The sequence below is a fragment of the Haematobia irritans genome, chromosome 3 (genome assembly GCF_050003625.1).
Source record: "Haematobia irritans isolate KBUSLIRL chromosome 3, ASM5000362v1, whole genome shotgun sequence".
Lineage (NCBI taxonomy): Eukaryota > Metazoa > Arthropoda > Insecta > Diptera > Muscidae > Haematobia > Haematobia irritans.
In genome coordinates, this window is record NC_134399.1 from 30,140,219 (window position 1) to 30,154,693 (window position 14,475).

Genomic DNA, 14,475 nt, shown 5'->3' on the forward strand with positions numbered 1-14,475 from the left:
TTCTAAGATAGATATCAATCTCTGGAATCATAACATAACAGGTTGATAAGTCCCCGGTCTGACACATAGATGGCGTCGCTAGTATTAAATGCATATTATTTTTATATAGTACCAACCTTCAAATGATTTGTATCAAAATTTAACGTCTGTAAGTCAATTAGTTTGTGAGATAGAGCGTCTTTTGTGAAGCAACTTTTGTTATTGTGAAAAAAATGGGAAAAAAAGGAATTTCGTGTTTTGATAAAATATTGTTTTCTGAAGGGGAAAAATACGGTGGAAGCAAAAACTTGGCTTGATAATGAGTTTCCGGACTCTGCCCCAATAATTGATTGGTATGCAATTCAAGCGTGGTGAAATGAGCACGGAGGACGCCCGAAATAGGTAGTTACCGACGAAAACATCAAAAAAATCCACAAAATGATTTTGAATGACCGTAAAATGAAGTTGATCGAGATAGCAGAGGCCTTACAGATATCAAAGGAACGTGTTGGTCATACCCATGATACAATGATTATAAGGTAGCCTTATTCCGTCAGGTGACTTTGAACGGCTCATCATAATGTCAAAAATATTGTTGACATTTTTAAATTATGTTGTTGGAATTAACGTCTTAAATTTAAATTGTATTTGAAATTCGGAAATGAAACGGAAAATGCGAAAGTGTTGTCTGTGTAAAGGTTGAGTTACATATCATGCGTTAATCCGTGCGTTGATGGAAGGGTTGATATTTTTCAGTTTGAAGCACTCTAACAAATCTGTTGCTTTCAAAGAGAAATTTCAACTCTTCAATCAACGGACGCATTAACGCATGGTATGTAACTCAACCTTAACAAGCGGGTAAATGGTGAAAATGGTCAATTTTTTTCTATTCCAAAAAAAAAAAACATTTCTCATGAGCAACACAAAATCAAAACAAACATTTTTGTATTTGTTTATTTACTTTTTACCGACATTTAGTTTGATGTTATGATGAGCTGCTTTTATGTTTTTGTTGTTATTTTTGTTCTACAGAGGCTACCTTACAATCATTGTATCATGGTCATACCATTCATCAATATTTGGATATGCGGAAGCTCTGTGCAAAATGGGTGCCGCGCGAGCTCACATTTGACCAAAAACATCAACGTGTTGATGATTCTGAGCGGTGTTTGCAGCTGTAAACTCGTAATACACCCGAGTTTTTCCGTCGATATGTGACAATGGATGAAACATGGCTCCATCACTACACTCCTGAGTCCAATCGACAGTCGGCTGAGTGGACAGCGACCGGTGAACCGTCTCCGAAGCGTGGAAAGACTCAAAAGTCCGCTGGCAAAGTAATGGCCTCTGTTTTTTGGGATGCGCATGGAATAATTTTTATCGATTATCTTGAGAAGGGAAAAACCATCAACAGTGACTATTATATGGCGTTATTGGAGCGTATGAAGGTCGAAATCGCGGCAAAACGGCCGCGAAGAAGTGTTATTCCACCAAGACAACGCACCGTGCCACAAATCATTGAGAACGATGGCAAAAATTCATGAATTGGGCTTCGAATTGCTTCCTCACCCACCGTATTCTCCAGATCTGACCCCCAGCGACTTTTTCTTGTTTTCAGACCTCAAAAGGATGCTCGCAGGGGAAAATTTTGGCTGCAATGAAGAGGTGATCGCCGAAACTGAGGCCTATTTTGAGGCAAAACCGAAGGAGTACTACCAAAATGGTATCAAAAAATTGGAAGGTCGTTATAATCGTTGTATCGCTCTTGAAGTGAACTATGTTGAATAATAAAAACGAATTTTGACAAAAAAATGTGTTTTTCTTTGTTAGACCGGGGACCAACCTGTGTTAAACCTTTAGGCCGGTGCCATGTTTGGTTTTCGAGTTCAAAATCACATTATTTTCGCGACCCCTTTTTCAAAAATAATTATAAATTAAAATCAACATATTACTGTTAAATCTTGACGAAATCTAAATGAAAAAGAAAGTGTGAATAGATTGAGTTCGATTATTTATTTTGAATCGAAATATTTGAAGAAAGTAACCGTGAAAACCGAACATAGTATCGGCTTTTTATAGCGAATAAAGCTTTCTGCACCCAGAGAAGGAATATGATCACCTCAAACATGTTTTAAGAGCAAAATGTTATTTTTGGGTGGTGACCATGTAACATGGTTTTCGCAACCATGTTATTTTCTCGGAAATCATGTATCTGATTTCGGCAAGCAGGTTATATTTGACGAGAAAATAACATTTTAGTGACAAACATGTTACATGGTCACCATACAAAAATAACATTTTGCTCTTGAAACATGTTTGAGGTGATCATATTCCTTCTCTGCGTGTGGGTCAATTTATAAAAAAAAGTGTTGTCACATGGACAGATTTTCAAAGTGAAACTTAAGTATAAGACAGCCAATATAGCCTAACCCAAACAAGTCGAGTTAGCATATTTTGAAATTAATGAAACAATATAAATATTTCTCTATTATTATCATTATTTTCCTCTTGTTGCTCTTATTTCATATTTTCTTCGTCTTTGTGAATTTTTTAGGTCACAATTGCACCACGGGTCATAGAAAATCAACAAAAGCGGGGGAAAAAAAATATGAAGATGATGAATGGAATTGCTTTGAAGAAAATTACCAAGAAATGAGAAGAAAATCATTATCATTAAAGCTAACGACTACAAGCTCGGCATATGAGAATTATGAAAAGTCTGGTGCGTGCATTTTCTTAAGAAAACAATCGAAGGAAAATTGATTTAATTTTCTTTGAACACTCTACACGGATTAGAATGATTTGAGCGTAAAAATTGCTCTTTGTGCTTTTGAGTTTGCTTAACATTTTGCTTTTTTTTTGACTCTGTGTGAACAATGGCTGAGTCAATATCGTCCACAACATCGTCTTCGTATCGTATGGATGACGCTGCTACCTCACATTCCGAGTCGATTGTGTGTCAGGGATTCTATAGTGATTCTTCAATGCAGCCAACGGAAGAAGGTGAGTGTTCGTTTTTGAAATTCATTAAGATAACAAAAGTCAAAACATTAGGGCGTGATTCCAAATGACTAAGCTTTTGGATGTCATTCCATTGCATACAGAGTTTGGGCATGCCTGAGTAAAGTCCTTAATCTTATCTCTGGTAGGTGAGAAAGTAAGCAATTTATCTTGTGGTTTTACACCAAATATGAACTGAAAAGGAAAAGGGCAACATGATGAGTTGTATGTCACTAAAGAAGAAACTCCACAAAGATTGGCTCTGTTCGCTTTGCTAATAAAAGGTTGGCTGATAAGTCACCGGTCTAACAAAGAAAAACACATTTTTTTGTCAAAATTAGTTTTTATTATTCAATATAGTTCCCTTCAAGAGCGATACAACGATTATAACGACCTTCCAATTTTTTGATACCAGTTTGGTAGTACTCCTTCGGTTTTGCCTCAAAATAGGCCTCAGTTTCGGCGATCACCTCTTCATTGCAACCAAATTTTTTCCCTGCGAGCATCCTTTTGAGGTCTGATAACAAGAAAAAGTCGCTGGGGGCCAGATCAGGAGAATACGGTGGGTGGGGAAGCAATTCGAAGCCCAATTCATGAATTTTTGCCATCGTTCTCAATGACTTGTGGCACGGTGCGCTGTCTTGGTGGAACAACACTTTTTTCTTCTTCATATGAGGCTGTTTTGCCGCGATTTCGAACTTCAAACGCTCCAATAACGCCATATAATAGTCACTGTTGATGGTTTTCCCCTTCTCAAGATAATCGATAAAAATTATTCCATGCGCATCCCAAAAAACAGAGGCCATTACTTTACCAGCGGACTTTTGAGACTTTCCACGCTTCGGAGACGGTTCACCAGCCGACTGTCGATTGGACTCAGGAGTGTAGTGATGGAGCCATATTTCATCCATTGTCACATATCGACGGAAAAACTCGGGTGTATTACGAGTTAACAGCTTCAAACACCGCTCAGAATCATCAACACGTTGTTGTTTTTGGTCAAATGTGAGCTCGCGCGGCACCCATTTTGCACAGAGCTTCCGCATATCCAAATATTGATGAATGATATGACCAACACGTTCCTTTGATATCTTTAAGGCCTCTGCTACTCGCTCAACTTCATTTTACGGTCATTCAAAATCATTTTGTGGATTTTTTTGATGTTTTCGTCGATAACCACCTCTTTCGGGCGTCCACTGCGTTCACCGTCATCCGTGCTCATTTCACCACGCTTGAATTTTGCATACCAATCAATTATTGTTGATTTCCTGGGGGCAGAGTCCAGTTTTTGCTTCCACCATATTTTTTCCCTTCAGAAAACAGTATTTTATCAAAACACGAAATTCATTTTTTCCATTTTTTTTCACAATAACAAAAGTTGCTTCACAAAAGACGCTCAATCTCACAAACTAATTGACTTACAGACGTCAAATTTTGACACAAATCATTTGAAGGTTGGTACTATATAAAAATAATATGCATTTAATACTAGCGACGCCATCTATGTGTCAGACCGGGGACTTATCAGCCTACCTATTAAGAAAAATTATTGAAAAATGTCAGCAAAAGAAAACCAGGGAAAGCACATACCATATATATATGGCCGAAAGTTTGGCTAGTCTAAATTATTGGGGCACTTAAAAGAAGAATCTGAGAGGATACAAGTGAGAACTGAGAAGGGTTCAGCATAACTTTTGGAATGATTACTGTATCCATAAGCGTAGAAAGTCCTCTGAGGAGAGGGATTACCCCCTCCAGAAAATGTTTACGATTTTCCAATGTAATACATTACTGTATCAAAGCCTCCCTCTAGCTAAAATTTCTAGAAACGCTAATGACTGTATCAGCAATGAAAATAAGGTTTCCAGACAACATTGGAGCGGCATTGGACTGTTTGACACAGGTTAGGTTAGGTTAAAGTGGCAGCCCGATTAAGATTCAGGCTCACTTAGACTATTCAGTCCATTGTGATACCACATTAACTAAAAGTACCTATTACATATGGGCACTTCTAGTTTTAACAGCTGAACCTTTTTGATTATTTTTCTTTGTTGAACCAACATTAGCAGACTGCTTAAGTTAACGTTTTCCACATCCGCCAGTAATCTGAAGCTATATGCTCCTAAAAGTTGCTTGCGCTTTACACAAAATGCAGGACACTCACACAAGAGGTGTTTAATTGATTCCTTTTCCTCCGCATCATGACAGCTCATACAATAGTCATTATACTTCGCACCTATAGTTTTTGCAAATTCGCCTATCAGGCAGCGACCCATTATAGCAGATATCAGGAGTGATATCTGACGTCTCGAGAACACTAGCATATCTAGTGTGCGGTTTAAGTTTAAATGGGGCCATATTTGTTTGGTGTCTTACAGCTCTTGCAATTCTCCCATCGAACATTTGCCATCATAACAACCTTCTCACGCAGCATGAGCTTGCAGGTAGCCAGAGGCATACCAAAAGATTGTAGTTCCCCTGGAATATGTAAGGTAGTCCCTAGCCTTGCCAACTCATCCACTTCGCAGTTCCCCGGTATGTTCCTATGGCCAGGCACCCATATTAGGTGAATATTGTACTACTCAGCCATCTCATTGAGAGATTTGCGGCAGTCGATGGCCGTTTTCGAGTTGAGGAACACAGAGTCCAAGGATTTTATTGCAGGTTGACTGTCTCAGTATATATTAATGTCCACATTTTTTGGAACATTACTTCTCAGCCAATTCGCCACCTCTCTTATTGCTAATATTTCAGCCTGAAAAACACTACAGTGATTAGGTAATCTTTTCGCCATTCGAAGTTCCAGATCATTAGAATATACTCCGAAACCCAATTGTCCATCCAATTTGGAGCCATCAGTGTAGAAATCTATATATTCTTTATTCCCCGGTGTCTGTGAGCACCACGCCTCACTGTTGGGGATTAGAGTCTCAAACTTTTTGTCGAAAAGTGGACTCGCCAAAGTGTCACATCTGGCATTATTTTGAGGACCGAACTGTGATCGTAACTTTTTTTCGACCACAGCGATAGCTCGCGCAACCGCACAGCCGTTGTTGCAGCTGTTTGACATACATTTTCCTGGTAATCAGACGGCTGAACCATCTTCTGGCAGTATCATAGAAGCTCGACGGTCATTTCCTATCGAGAAAATTGTATCAGATAGACTGACAGAATTATCTCGTGAATGTCGGCGATATATAATGGTTATATCAACTTAGCATATATTCCAGGAAAGTGGAGGGAGACAAAAGGGGGAAAAGCCTTTCATTCAAGTGCGAAGGATTTCGGACCAATCAGTTTATCCTCATTCCTTCTGAAGTCTCTGGAGGGGCTGATAGATATTTATCTTAGAACTAGCATCGTTTCAAGAAGAAGAGATCTACTGAGACCGCATTGCATGAACTAGTCAGCTTTATTGAAAGCTCACCATCTGTCAATGAATACACAATCGTGGCGTTTCTGGACATCGAAGGGGCATTCAATAACGTCCTTCCGAGTTTGACATTAAATCGATTGACAGCTCTGAATGTTGATCAAGGAATACTTAGGCTGTTAGAAGAACTTCTAAGAAGGAAGTTTGGCCACTCTAGGGCAAGAATACATTCAAACCAATGTGGACAGAGGCTCTCCCCAAGGAGGAGTTCTATCACCTCTTCTTTGGAATATTGCTATAAACAACCTTCTGGTTTCCCTCGAAAGTTAGGTTAGGTGGCAGCCCGATGTTAATCAGGCTCACTTAGACTATTCAGTCCATTGTGATACCACAGTGGTGAACTTCTCTCTTATCACTAAGTGCTGCCCGATTCCATGCTAAGCTTAATGACCAGGGACCTCCTTTTTATAGCCGAGTCAGAACGGCTTTCCACATTGCAGTGAAACCACTTAGAGAAGGTTTGAAACACTCAGAAATGTCACCAGCATTACTGAGGTGGGATAATCCACTGCTGAACAAATTTTTTGGTGTTCGGTCGAAGCAGGAATCGAACCCACGACCTTGTGTATGCAAGGCGGGCATGCTAACGAATGCACCACGGTGGCTCCCGGTTTTACTAGAATAAGAAAGGATAAAAGTGGTGGCATACGATGTGTGATCAGTTAGGGGAAAATTCCCATCCACAATTAGTTTTATTATACAGAGAGCTCTCCAGATGACTGAGAAAGGGGCAAAAGAGAAAAGTTTGAAACTCTAATTCCCAACATTGAGGTGCGGTGCCCACAGACCACGAGAAGTAAACGTTATATAGACTTCTACACTGAAGGGAGCCACCGTGGTGCAATGGTTAGCATGCCCGCCTTGCATACACAAGGTCGTGGGTTCGATTCCTGCTTCGATCGAACACCAAAAAAGTTTTTCAGCGGTGGATTATCCCTGAATTATCTGAGGGTTTCAAAGCTTCTCTAAGTGGTTTCACTACAATGTGGAACGCCGTTCGGACTCGGCTATAAAAAGGAGGTCCCTTGTCATTGAGCTTAACATGGAATCGGGCAGCACTCAGTGATAAGAGAGAAGTTCACCAATGTGGTATCACAATGGACTGAATAGTCTAAGTGAGCCTGATACATCGGGCTGCCACCTAACCTAACCTACACTGAAGGCTCCAAATTGGATTGAAAAATGGGTTTCAGGGTTTACTCAAAAGAGCTGGAAATTAAAATCGCCAATAATCACTGTGGCTTTTTTACAGGCTGAAATATTAGCAATAACAGGGTGGAAAATTCACTGAGGCGTAATGTCCCAAATGAAGTTGGGTATAAATATATACTTAGACAGTCATCGTGCAATAAAATCCTTGGACTCTGTGTTCCTTAACTCGAAAAGGGCCACAGACAGACGCAAATCTCTCAACGAGATGGCTGAGGAGTACAATATTCACCTAATATGGGTGCTTGGCCATATAGCAGGAAAATGCAAAGCGGTGGATTTAGCAATGCCAGGAATTACCTTACATATTCCAAGGGAACTAGAATATGTTGTTATGCCTCTGGCTATCTGTAAGCTCATAAATTCTCGAATACATTTTCGGGACTATGTGGTTATAGATTTGCTGCACGTGAAGGCCAACACAGACAATGAAATAATCGTCGAGTAGTAGACAAGATAATAGCTACACCCAGAAAACAAATTCGTTGCCTCAACCGAATTATTTGCCAACCGAAAGCAGGTGGTTCCATCAACTATCAATGATATCTGTCAGCACAACCAACATTTGGCAGTTGTAACTGCATGGTAGTATGTTGGATCAACTTTGCATTGGTTGTCGCTATATCATATTAATTGTTTTGTTTGTTGGTGCAACCGCCCTCGATTTTCTTTATTATTATCCTAACCAAATTCCAATATTAAATAAAAGGGCAGACAATATTGTGATTTTATTAATTTATTAAAATATTTACAATCATAATAAACTACGAAAATAAATACAAAAGGTGCTAACAACAAATGCTTTTGATCTACATATACGTGAGATCAATTTACATTACAATTTACAATATTTTGTAGGTAATGTTTGTTTACCAATGACAGATGGTTATTAGGTTGCAATTATGTGGTCAAACTACAGAACCTAATTCAATATATACTTGCCAGAAATTTCTTCCTTAATCCTCTAGATATAAATACAGATCGACTTAGACTCGTCATGTATGCTCAATACAATAAAAAAAAGCTCGCTTGCCGTAAAAAGTATTTGTGTTTGTTGATGTATGAAGCCTGCAATTTTTATGGAAACTTTTGTAATATTCCTTTTTTATAAATCGGTGCGATATTTACATGAAGGCAACTTCTTTTCTATGGGATAAACTTTATTCAATGTATTGCGGACTATTATCAAGTAAATGCTGTTCCCCGTTTTGCAAATTTTGTAGCGTCATACCATTTACCATGTCGATGTTGGTATAAATATTTATTTGTTGCAACAACTACCTTACGCCCGTCCAATAATTGAACTAAGATTCTATTAGTATACTAAACTTTTGGTTGTAACAACCATTTGTTGATTCCCATGATGTAGGTCTCTCTATGCTGGTGGTTAGCTCAACAATTTTATGCAGCATACAACCAAATTTATCGGCATTGGTTATTGTAACTAATTGAATGGTTATGGGAATTTCGTTTTGACCCTGTGAACTTTTTTATGGTCGTGTTGGATGTATAATGGGGAAAATAATCAAAACATTGTTCTTGTAACAAAAAATAAGTTACTGACATCATTTCCCCATTGTAATGATCGAATTGCAACCAACCATTTCTCTGGGTGTAGATAAGGATTAAGTATAAAGATTCTTTGGCTTAAGAAGTATATTCTTTATTTCGACCAATTCCAAACTAATTATTTGAAAATTTTCACCTATTAGCACTTTACGTTGATTTACATACCATGATTTTTTATTAACACTTGCCATCATTTAACTTTTTCTTCTCGTCAGAAATCCATGAATATGCCAAAACTATTGGCATTGATCCAGCCAAGGAAGCTCATCTACTACATTTGGCCAAGGAGGGTTTAATGCGACCATTGCCTGCTAACTGGCAATTATGGTAGGTATAAAATTACCAGGGTCTTAATCATCCATTTATATTTTCTAAAGTCGTTTTTTATGATTACAGTGCGGCTGATGAAATAGGCGATCCTTATTATTACAATATTAAAACGAACAGCACGCAACGTGAACATCCTTTGAATGAATACTATCGTCAATTGGTACGACAGGAGAGACAAAGACACAATGATTTTCCTCTAAAGGTTGGCATGAGCACTAACAAAATGGAAGATAGGCCACATTTGGCCTCTACGCCACCAACTGCAGTTAAAGGTGATATTTTTGGACGAAATGTCCACGCACGCAATAGTGTAAAGGCCAAAGCTTCGCTGTGGGACCAAGCTTTCGATGAGGTCTACAATAAGGTTATACAACAGGAGAAACCAAAACATGAGCCAGCGAGGAGGTTAAGTGTGACAACAACAACAACAACTGCTGAAGAAGCTGTAGAAGCCTTGGAAACTATGTCACCGCCAGTGAAGACACGAAAAGATGTCAATGATTCGAAAGAAGAGGAGACAGGTGAAAAAGATTCCGATGTCCAAAGTCCTCCATCTATTGGGAAAAATGGCAAAAATAAAAATGCCTCGGAAACTTCGTCCTCCTCTTCCGGTCAGTCTGTTCAAGCAAATACAACTGGAGCTATACCCAAACTTTATGGAAATTCAACACCATTGTCCAGCACACCTAGTGGATTTAGTGGGAACGTAAATCGTTTCCTTGAAACCAGATCGAAAAATTTCCCCAAAACTTTCAAAGCCCAAGGCGTGGGAAAAATTCAAAAAGGCTTCAACATTAAGGCAGGCAATGAAAAGTATCCTTTTCCACATCAAGGAGATAAGGAACTGGAGGAGGGTCTCAATGATGAAGGGACAGGTGATAGGAAAGGTTTCACCCTTTCCGGTACAGGAGCTATGTTTCTTAAATCGCGGCGTCATTTTGGTATAACCTCTTCGGAGCCCCCGGTTAATTACAAAGTTGTGGTGGAGGGGGAAGTCGGCACTCCACCTGGTTATAAAAGTATTCTACGTGAGACTGGTTTGGAAGAAGTGAAGAGACGCTGGCAGCGAGAGTTTGCCAAAAGTGATCAAAGAGCTATATCTGATACCGATATCGATGATAGGAAAAATGTGCGTTTTAATCTAGACGAAGGTAGAATTCCCAGTTCCAGTGAGGAGGAACTGAATGCGGAAATGTCTTCGGAGTCGGAAGATGTCAACGATGTGGATGATCCTTGGGGTGATGAGGAATTGGATGAATTTGAAGATTTGGAACACGATGATGATGTCGAAGAAGTGAATGACTGCGTTGGCATAGGTACTCTGCCCATAGAAGGTGTTGGCTATCAACGTAGTCTCAATCCATTCCTAATGAATGATGAGAGACACCTGAAGGAGATCAAAGTAACACCCGTTAGTAAGAGTCAGACCATTCAAATGCTTAAAGCCCAAAGTTTTTCCATACACATGAAAGCGAAGGATGTTGAGGGCGATTCCAATGAGACCACTAAGGATAACGAAAATCCCATAGCTGTCCAATACCTCGAAAAGTTTAAAGAAAGTGCTGGTGTGAAACCTTCATATGAAGACACCGACTCAGACTCTAAAGGAAGTTCGGTGCACAGCATTGTGGTCAACAAACAAGAACCTTCATCTATGGCTCATAGTCCTTCAAATAATCCCTTTCAAATGGACGACAATCAGACTGAAATTGAGCAAAAGCCTGCACAAGTGGTGGTACAGGCCAGTGAAAAACCTTCCGTAAGATCATTTAAAGTTGCCTCCAAATTGGTGGGCTTCCTCAGAAAAGATCCCGAAAAATGTGAACAACCGAAAGACAGAGACTCCGATGATAATTCTTTCGACTTGGACAAAGATCGGGCTGTGTGGATAAGCGAGGATGGTTATGAATCCGAATGTCCTGGTAACAATCCCTTTGACTTGGATGAGCTGGGTCGACGCCATAGTCGGGACGTGGAATTACTCGAGAAGAAACTGCGTATGTCTAAAAACGAGAGAACCACTACACGTTCCTTTAGGGTAGCTTCCAAATTGGTTAATCTCCTAAAGAAAGACAGCGAAAAGGTCTGTGCTACTGATAACAGACAAGCCATAGATGCCCAAGAAAAAGCAGAACTCAGAGAATCTTTAGAGAAACAAAAGCAAACATGGCTCAATGAAGAGCGGGAAAAACTTGAAGAACTGCTTCAGCAAGAGATCAGCCAGATTAAAAAGGACCATGAACAAAAATTACGCAGTATTCGCCATGAGTATGACCTTAGACTGACTTCATACCGGCATCAAACAGAGGAGGCGTTCGAGTTACAGTTGGCCGAATATCGTACTCAATTGGAGGAAGAATACGATGGAAAACGAAAGGCAATTGTGGACGAACACAAATCCCAAATGGCCACAGTACAAAAGAACCATGCCGAAATCCTAGAAGAGCTGGAACGAGATCTGAAAAGCGAAGAGGAAATGATAAAGAAAGAGCATGTTACAAAATTGCAGCAAATGAAAGATAAACTCAATGATGAAATGGAAGCGGAGCGTCAACGGATGAAGGAATCTGGGGAGGAGAGACTCTATGAGAAGGTGCGTTGTGAGAAACGTTTGCTGGAAGATAAGTACCGTTGCCTCAAGGAGAAATACGGTCGTCTAAAGACAGAGGTAAAACTTTCGGTGGAACGGAGAAATCGTCGCAGAGAAGCTCAGGCTTTGCAGCAAAAGAATCTTCATACAACGACAACGGGCTCCGAGACAGAACGTTCGACTTCACATAGACCATCGCCAACCGTGGTGAGTAGTGAACATCGTTCGACGACCACAAATCAAGGCAGTGGACAAAGCTCAAAGCCTCCTGTACCCAATAAAACACATCTGGTAAATACCAGCAAGGAGACAACGCCCTCAACGGAACGTAACTCTGAGAGAATAGCCTCATCCGGATCGCGTAGACCTGGTGCCTCACCAAAATATGCCCGGCATCTAAGAGTTCAAGATGACACCACATCTGTTAGCCAATCGGACACAACAATTTCCAATAATTACCCTAAGGGTAGATATCTACTGACACCCGGTTCGGCCCTCAGCGATAATGGAAACTCAGATTCTGAGGCATTCGCAAGCAATGTGGAAAATAACAATAACTCACGTCGTGGCAGTGGGGCTGGACCACAAGCACAGCAACGCAAAAAACAATTCACACGTCTGAAATCAGCCTCAACATCACGTCTCAATACGGACAATATTAAAAATGAACGTCCCTGTACTCCTGTCGAAAATCTACGCCATCAATTACAAAAGCTCGAAGACCTTGAAGATCAATTGCCCGACAATGCATTGGAGACAACTTATCATTTACGTTATCCCTTCTCGGACATATCGAATGCCGACTATGCAGCTGGGTCCAGCTCGGAATTGGAGTTCTTCAAACATCGCATACATTTGGAGAGGGATTCGGTACGCCGAGCTAAGGAGTCATTGCGTTCGCAAAGAACTACCTTTAGAGCTAGACAGCGAGAAATCAAGCAAAGGCACAATAATCTGGCCACACGTCACAGTATCGAGCAGCTAATACAGGAAGAGAAAGATCTTACCGAAATGGAGGTGACACTGCATCGAACGCGTGCCTTGTTGGGCGAAAAGGTCATACGTCTGCGTCATTTGGAACAGAGTGTTATGCGCATATGTGACAAGGCGGGCAACAAGGCATCGCTGGATCTCTTAAGTGTGGAGCCAAAAGAAGATGCTACTTTGAGTGATTTGTCGTCTCAGTCTAGCTCCGGTTTTAGTAGTACCGATTTGGCCAGCGGCGATACACAGAATCTGAATAAGCGTCGAGAATTCCATAGTCTTGAGTCGAACGAATGCATTAAAAATTTGGAAATATTAAATGCGGAGATACGAGAAATTCTAGATTTATTGGGAAGAGGAGGACATCAGACAGGTAAGAAAAAGAGACAGGAGAGAGAGAGAGAGACAGAGAGAAATACTTACTACATATATGATTTTCTCCAAACACAGGCTTAAATATACCCATGATACCGCCAGCGGAATTGAATTGGTCCCATATGATGGGCTCACCAGGAACTGGAACAACACCAATAAGTCCAACACCAGGTAAGATATTTTGAGATTTATAACTTTTTTTTGGATAAGTTCTCATTGAGTTCATTTCTTGCATTCTTGCAGATCGTCGTGAAAGCTATCGGAAGCTCAGTACTGGCAATACCTCAACCATTGATCGTATGCAAAATTCTATAATGGCGGCCAAAACCATAGCCTCCCAAAATCCCAAAGCCATTAATTATACCAATAGTCTGGTGGAGAGAACAAGAGATATTCGCAATTGGCTGAAACAGGCAAAGAATGAGCATGAGCTAACCAGTCCCAAGGCTTTGGGTCTAACAAGTCCACAACAAGTGTCAAGTGGTCAACTAACACCCAATAATGCTTCAGGAAGTGAAGGTGGTGGTGGCGGTGGCGGAAGTGTGGGTGCTGGAAGTGTTAGCCCTGTTGGAGCAGTTGGACAATCGCCTGGAAACTCTTAAAACAAAGTCATCGAGACTCTATGAATATCCTATTGACAATTAGTGTTTCCTTCATGGAGACACCGATCCAAGATCAGGTTGTGTTCGAAGTAATGTGAAACTGTCGTCGTATTTTTGGTGCCAAAGAATTGAGTATTAACTACTTGAGTGATTGATAGTTTTTTTTTTCTAACGATATTTTCTAGGAGCAACAACAATAGCTAAGTAAAAATGAAAAATTGACTTGGACGACATGTTCGTAGTTAGAAATCGTCAAAACGAAATCATATGATCTTCAAGGTAGGGAGTAAACCGATACTAGTAGATGATAAAGGCTGGAGCTTTTTGTCTCCTTGTCCTTGACATATTAATAAAACTGTAGACTAGATAAAATTATATTAATCTAGAATAGTTAATGGAAGCTA

The 14,475-nt window shown here is 40.1% G+C and overlaps 1 protein-coding gene and 1 long non-coding RNA gene across 2 annotated transcripts; one reads left to right on the forward strand and one right to left on the reverse strand.

Annotated features, from left to right (window-relative positions):
- Positions 1–2,544: 2,544 nt before the first annotated feature.
- On the forward strand, positions 2,545–14,076 carry Cep164 (centrosomal protein 164). Its single transcript, XM_075300850.1, has 5 exons — positions 2,545–2,982; positions 9,406–9,517; positions 9,587–13,467; positions 13,545–13,640; positions 13,713–14,076. The coding sequence occupies exons 1-5, from the start codon at positions 2,856–2,858 to the stop codon at positions 14,069–14,071; spliced, it is 4,575 nt and encodes a 1,524-aa protein (XP_075156965.1). The 5' UTR covers positions 2,545–2,855; the 3' UTR covers positions 14,072–14,076.
- On the reverse strand, positions 8,342–9,210 carry LOC142230655 (uncharacterized). Its single transcript, XR_012720763.1, has 2 exons — positions 8,750–9,210; positions 8,342–8,689 (listed from the first exon to the last, which is right to left on the reverse strand). It is a non-coding gene; the product is annotated as an uncharacterized LOC142230655 (long non-coding RNA).
- Positions 14,077–14,475: the final 399 nt, after the last annotated feature.